This window comes from Protomyctophum parallelum, assembly GCF_964188405.1.
Source record: "Protomyctophum parallelum genome assembly, chromosome: 9".
Lineage (NCBI taxonomy): Eukaryota > Metazoa > Chordata > Actinopteri > Myctophiformes > Myctophidae > Protomyctophum > Protomyctophum parallelum.
The window spans coordinates 35,172,068-35,179,460 of record NC_139706.1 but is presented as its reverse complement, the minus strand read 5'-3'; the positions used below and the strand labels follow the sequence as shown (position 1 = coordinate 35,179,460).

At 41.5% G+C, this 7,393-nt stretch overlaps 1 protein-coding gene across 1 annotated transcript in view; it reads left to right on the top strand.

Moving 5' to 3' along the window:
* The first annotated feature begins 3,069 nt into the window (after window positions 1-3,069).
* capn12 (calpain 12) overlaps window positions 3,070-7,393 on the top strand; it is a 13,473-nt gene continuing 9,149 nt past the window's right edge. Inside the window, exons 1-3 of the mRNA XM_083772618.1 lie at window positions 3,070-3,348; window positions 4,585-4,654; window positions 5,652-5,770. Coding sequence (XP_083628744.1) covers window positions 3,151-3,348; window positions 4,585-4,654; window positions 5,652-5,770 — 387 coding nt within the window. The 5' untranslated portion in view covers window positions 3,070-3,150. The remainder of the gene's footprint in view (window positions 3,349-4,584; window positions 4,655-5,651; window positions 5,771-7,393) is intronic.

The following is a 7,393-nucleotide window of genomic DNA, read 5'->3' as shown; positions in this document are numbered from 1 at the left end:
TTCTGCTCTGAGTCCTAACAGTAACAGTTAGGATGTGTTAAATGCAGAGGACAAATTTCATGTATGTGCAAATGTACTGTGACAAGCATAATTAGTGTGGTTGCAACCAGACTATAGTAATTGCCCAACTTTTTTATTTATTCCGTATAAACTTTATTTTGCATTCACTCGAGCCATAAGTCAAATCAGAGTCCCTGTGACGTCATGTGGTCCGGTCAATACATCATCTTCATCATACTGTACTTAAATAGCTCGAACCAGTGCTGGTTATTTAGTTAGGACCTGCTACAGTGGTGTTCGATACGAACTTAACAGGGATGTAGAAACCTCTACTTCAATGCTCTACGAGTTGCTTTAGCCATTAGCCAGATATTCTGTCTCATCTAGATGACCCGTGCCAAAGGTAATAGAAGCTATTCAGGGTATCTGGGTTCGTATGTGTTGAGGTGATCTTGGATGTTGTGTCTTGCTTGGGTCTTATAGATTCTGAGGATTTTAGATGGTTGGAGATACCGTGTGCGTGGCTTGGTATCTGAGGTTTAGAGGCTGGGATCTGCCTTTTATGATGCGTGCAAGTCTAGTGTCACGATGATATCACAAGTAAGACGCAGCTCGTAAATTGCAATAACAACAATTAGAATAAATTACGTACTTTTTATTCCTTTTTTTTTTTTTTTTTTTTTTTTTTTTTTAAGATATTTTTTTGCGGCTTACGCCTTTTATTGATTTTTTAAGGGATAGAAAGTAGGCTGACAGGAAACGGGAGAGAGATGGGGGGATGACATGCGGTAAAGGCCGTGTCGGGTCCGGGAGTCGAACCCGCGGCACACCGCGACTGGATCACCAGTCCGGTGCCCAGACCGTTACGCTACGGCCTGGGCTATTCCTTTTTAGTTAGTAATTTTTTTAAGTTTTCTACTGTGTGTGTGTGTGTGTGTGTGTGTGTGTGTGTGTGTGTGTGTGTGTGTGTGTGTGTGTGTGTGTGTGCTACAGCTGCGCCCTCTGGTGGCGGGCGGGTGGTGTCACAGCGGGACAGACAGACACACAGACATGATCTGGGGTTTCTACATTAATCTGATGTCAGCGCTGGATATCAACGTTGTCTCCATATATGGGACTATAGGTTATCCCCATATATGGAGCTCTAAGTAAAAGCTTTCGCAACAGTACTTATATATTATGCAAGACTCAAAGCTTGAAATTGTCGGTTCAACCACACTTGCAACTTCCCAGAATTGCGCCTTTCTCGTATTTATCATTACTTTATTATAACAGTCTTCTCTGTTAAATTGTCCATCAGAAGAATAATGCAGATTAGTGGGCATATGGGGGAGAGGGGAGTATATAATGGCAATATCAGTGGTTCGACTCTGCCTGGGGACCGAAGAGTATTATTAGGGCTTGGGTGTCTTTCTCCATTTGGGAAGCGGTAGGGCTGTGGGCCAGTGTCGCTTGGGGTCGTGGGATTACAGGGGTCACTGAGGTGTGGGAGTGTCGGCATTGGTTAGGGCGGGACATTGACCTTTGTTATTGAGGTGCTAGCTGTGTCCTGGCCTCTCAGACCAAACGGACATAATAGAGATAGTGGTGAATGGAGTTAAATGGACACCATTATACGGTAGTGTCACTATTCTTCAGTGTTTGTTTAGTGGTAGTTGTCGGTTTAATCAGGCGAATGTTGGAGAAACGGTTTGTGGCATAGGCTTACTGAGGGGTGTGTAGAAATCTAATGAGGACAAGACGAAGTGACCCGCAAAATATGTCATGTTATACAAGTAGGCCTAATGATTAGTCTACTGAAATAAGACTATGAGAGACACGTATACCATGAATGTGCGAGGTTAAAATAATTGGCTGTCCACTTAGAATAGCCGGTGTTCGTTTGGGCCAATAATAAGCCAATACACTCTCTCTTACTACCCCATGCTCACAAGCCAGTTGAACAGGTGTGGGGTTTTAAGGAGCACTTTCATCATATAATTGGTGCTCACAAATGTACAGAAACCTGTACAGAAACCTGTACATTTGTGGGCTATAGAAACTTCCCTACCAGTGACATCATCAATGGGCAGTCAAAGCTATATAGAAAATACAGCTTTCCCTTCATGGAAAGCTAGCATTCTGAAAAAAGAAGTCATTGTTAAAATCCAATATATATATATAATGTTTGAAATTTAAGTTAACCGATTATATCATTGATAGCCTAGCCCTGGCTATACTGTCAGCAACAGCTCTCCTCTGAGACACTAGACTAGAGAACATAGACAGAAATGGTGCCATATAATGTGGCAATTAATGAGCATTACTGCATTAGTGAGGAGACTGGAGAGTTTTATGAGTTATTGTTGAAAATTGGAGAAGTGATCCTTTAACAGATTTCAAAGTTTCAAGATATGCCATGTCCTATTTATCGATCAATAGAGATATATATCCCTCAAGTTTGCAGCTTGAATCCAGACTGGTTAAATGTCAACGGGCAGCAGGAGGAGGCCGCCATCTAGCGACAGTTTAGAGTTTATTATTTGGAACTGTGAGTGACTGTGCAGCAGGCCAGGGCATCCTTCCACGGTGTATGACTCTTGTAACTTGTTGAAACAAAGAATAAATCCTCCATTATTTTGATATGCTTACATAGCCCTAGACAATTAAGTGACTACCCATACTTGAAATTAAATGTTGTTGTAGGCTATAGCCTATCATCTGATATCTGTTTGGTCTTGCCTTACTTGCAGTAATAATAATATTTACCCTCACTGTCTGTCTGTCTGTCTGTCTGTCTGTCTGTCTGTCTGTCTGGCTCGCTCGCACGCTATGTCTCCTTTCCCACCCCCAAAGAATGATGGTAAACGATAAATAAGATCAAAGTGAGTCTTTGGCACCATGTCATTACACTCACTAGCCTACACTAGTCTCCAGCTCATGATGATGACCCCCCATCGGCGTATCACATACCTTTCCAAGCTGGCCCAGAATCCGGATCGAAGGAGGCGCTCCAATGGCCCAGGCCCACTGTGGGAGTATACGCATAAAGTGTATTTAAGCACAGGGCTCATGAGTCATGGTGTGAGCCAGCCATCCTGACCTGGCAATCTTTAAACACTGCACAAACTTATTTCAGTCTCTGACTCTGAAAGTTCTGCTTCTGACAATATGTCAACTCAACAGTCGAAGCTCGGTTCCATTGGAAACCCGAACAAATTTCGGGACCAGGACTTCAAGACTCTACTCGATGCATGCCTGAAGTCTGGCTCGCTATTTTGTGATCCTACATTTGCCGCCGACCACAATTCCATCCATATGCCCGAGGATCCCGACCCAAAAAAGGCAATAAAGTGGCTGCGACCAAAGGTAGGCTATATATACTTATTGGACTATGAGACTGAAAAGGTTGCTCATTTGTCAAATTGACCTAAATAATTTTGGTCAATTTGACAAATGATAATATGTAGTCTAATATTTAAAAGAACAGAACATTTATACAATAACTTATAGTAGGCTACAGTAGCTAGCCTGCACAAACTACTGAAACCAGTAACTTTTAAATAAACATTAATTCATTGTATCTTCTAATAGGCCTAATGTCGTTCTCTCTCTTTGTCTATATCATTAAATGTACCTATAGCCTACAAAAGGACCCCGATGGAAACAAGCCAAATCAATCAATCAATCAATCAAGGACAATATTTTTGCATATTGCTTATTTGTACAACAGTGACTTAAACGTTTTAATGCAGCCTTTGTAGCCTCAAATTTGTCAGAATATTGAACAACCACCATCTTACAATAAATGCACAAGGTCTGTGAGTGAGTGTGTGTGTGTGTGTGTGTGTGTGTGTGTGTGTGTGTGTGCGAGCGCGAGCGCGTGTGTGTATAGGCTTCGTGTGTACGAAACTACGTATGTGTGTGTGTATGTATGTGTGTAAATCTGTAATCCACATAATGAGAACCGTTCGCCCCACCGACATAAAATTTGACACGTGTTCCACATCACCACAGGGAGTGCCTGCAATGCCTAATGGACCTAATGAGCCTAAAAGTCCCCTCACCTGTAGCCAGCCTCTGCCTCAGCCAATTGATTGCCATGGCAACCCCACACCTGCCATTTGATTACTAAGCATAACAGTCCACTTTTCACAGTCAGTTTGCACTCTTCAGACACAGGCAGACAGACAGATACAGAGATCTCCATATATGGGTATTGCATACTAGGTTCCCAACTTACATTGTTCCCAAGTAGGCCGGTGGCTGACGGTCTTACAATAAATGCACCTGTCTCTATGTGTGTACGTATGTGCGTCGACTCTTTAATACACGTAACTCCACCACCACTGAACCATTTGTCTCACCGACTTCAAATTCGACACACACAGTGCCCAGCCTTGAGTTGATTGGATACATGGTTGTCCAGAACCGCCAGAAAAGTAACCTTGCGGCACCAGACTTTCCACCTTGGAGGAAAGCTGGTCTATGTTTTGTGAGATCTTAAACCTGTTCTTCCTGCACTTCCTCCATTTACAATTTCATCATGGTGGTTAATTGTAGAATAGGCTATAGGCTGCTCATACTGTCTTCTCATTCCTGTAGGAAATCAGTGAGAACGCTGTGTTTGTGGAGGGTACAACTGGGACCACTGATATCTGCCAGGGCCAACTAGGTGAGTGCGTCAAACATAAGCCCTTACACAAAGTAAAGACAAAAGTTATTAACTTTCTCTTCTCCAAGGTATAATGATGGATGTGTGTCATGATATTTTATTGTCAATTTGTCAGTAAATTAAAATAAGGAGCCACAAATAATAGCTGTAGACTACCAAATCACTCCTCTTTTTTCACAGTTGGACCGCTGTCTTCCTTTATGAAACAGAATGTGTTAAATTCTTTTCATACAGGAAGACAGCGTTCAACTGACCGACCACTGGTTAGATCAGCATTGGTTGTGTGCCACCTCATGAAGCAGATCTACAAGCTCACAATGCAGTAGTAGTTTGTAGATCAGCAGGGTAGAAACTGAAAACCTCTTCTATGTGTTCAGTCTGCTTTCCTTTTTTAACTATATAAACCCCCCCCCCCCCCCCCCCTATCATGCAAGTAACTGACAATATACTATATAAAGTCACAATACCAACTTTAATGAGGCAGTATTGCTTTCTTTTAAAAATAGTGAACATTTTGAGTTAACTGGTTTCTGCCCAAAAGCAGAGATATGTGAGTGTCACTTTTGTTTCATTTGCTGCCTATCTTTTCCAGGACTCTCCTGTCAAGGAGATTTATTTTTCCTAGACAAAGGGTTAAAGAAAAGAATGTTAAGGATTTGCTGTCGAAAGTGCAAATCTTAAATAATGTCTGGACGAACATGAAACAGATGTTTACTCAACAGGAATGTGCCCTGTGTGCGTGCGTGCGTGCGTGTGCGTGTGCGTGTGCGTGTCAAGCTGTGTTTAGCCGTTAACATACCTAAAAGTGCTGACAGAAACAGAAGACTTACCTGTGCAGCAGGCCTGTGCACAATCCTCATGCCTGCAGAAATTAATGTAAATGTAAAGTATTCAACAAATCCATGAAATATGTTACCAGTGCAGTGCTCAAGTAACACAGTAGATTTCATGTCTTCATTTGAGTTCAAATATGTTGTTTCTTTCCACTGTCTATCAGGTGACTGTTGGCTTCTGGCAGCCCTGTCCTGTCTGACCATGCACCCCAAACTCTTTGTCAAGGTGGTGCCACCCAACCAGAGCCTGGCTAAATCCTATGCAGGAATCTTCCATTTTAGGGTAAGAATGAAGTCACCAATGGTTAAAAGGTAGATGGATGGATGGATGGATGGATGGATGGATGGAGTTAAAAGCCTAATTTATACAGTGTGAGCCAAGATCTGGCTTACGGTTCATAGGCTGTAGAGATATTATATTCTCTGGAGAAAATGTAATGAATGACTAGTTTGCGTTTAGATTTACGCTTTCTAAATTCAGGGTTAGGTTTTCATTAATGAGAAAAATAACTAATTACTCTCCAACACCTCCCCCTATGACCACACATACATTTGGCACGCTTTCTTACACGCAAGCAAGCACGAACGCACACACGCACGATCCAACATGTTGGATTAATGTTACAAATGGTTTTAAGAAATGTCACAATCATTATTTATATTTCACTTTATCTAAATCTCTTCTTCATATTTTAGATATTATTTGTTTTTGTTTTTAGTGAAGATTTAATCTAATCTTAAATAATATAATGTGCCTATTGTTTCACTTGAAACGCAGTGAATGTCATCAGATCCTACAGATATTCCTTTACCAGGGCAATTATTCTTGTGTGGTCTCATATGTAACAGGAGGCATATTCATTTAGAAAGCACCTCATGTAGTACAGATACTCATCTAGAAGTCTCTGATAGTGTTCCATAACAGTTACGTAAAGTATATCAATCTCATAAAAGCTCAGTGTCTAAAAAGCGATGGCTTTGTGGTTGTCTCCTGTAGAAATTAATCATTTGATCTGGCGCCTTGCACCTATGGAGAGTTTTAACAAGTATGTGACATGACTTAACATGTACAACGAAAGGTAGAGGACATAGGATAGGATAGGAATTCTGCTGTTCACAGGGTGATTGGAGAGTAGTTCAGACATGCAGGCCGCTACTGCCCTTGGGACACACACATGCACACACACACTCTCTCTCACACACACACACACACACACACACACAACACGACACGATTATGAAGGGCCAGTGCAGGCCTGTTCTCGGCCCCTCTTGTGTACACACAGCCTACAGTAGGTAGTGAACACACCCCTGTGACCAGTAACTGCCTCTAATTCAGATAGAACAGGTCTTACAATGGCCATCTTATCTCTATGGATCTAAGTGATCCATTTAGTTCTCGCAGGGTTTCATTTCCAGATAATTTGTTCCGTACAGTCTTTCACCCAGGTGCTTAATTCTATGCACCTCATGTTGCTATTGATTCTTTATAAGTATTTGACTTTGTCATTATGTCATTATGTCATTATCTCTATCTATCTATCTATCTATCTATCTATCTATCTATCTATCTATCTATCTATCTATCTATCTATCTATCTATCTATCTATCTATCTATCTATCTATCTATCTATCTATCTATCTATCTATCTATCTATCTATCTATCTATCTATCTATCTATCTATCTATCTATCTATCTATCTATCTATCTATCTATCTATAGCTCTCTCTCTCTCTCTCTCTCTCTCTCTCTCTCTCTCTCTCTCTCTCTCTCTCTCTCTCTCTCTCTCTCTCTCTCTCTCTCTCTCTCTCTCTCTCTCTCTCTCTCTCTCTCACTCTCCTCTTCCATACTTAGTTTCATTGTCTCCACCAGGCCGAAGGCATGTGGGGAGAGTATGTTTTGC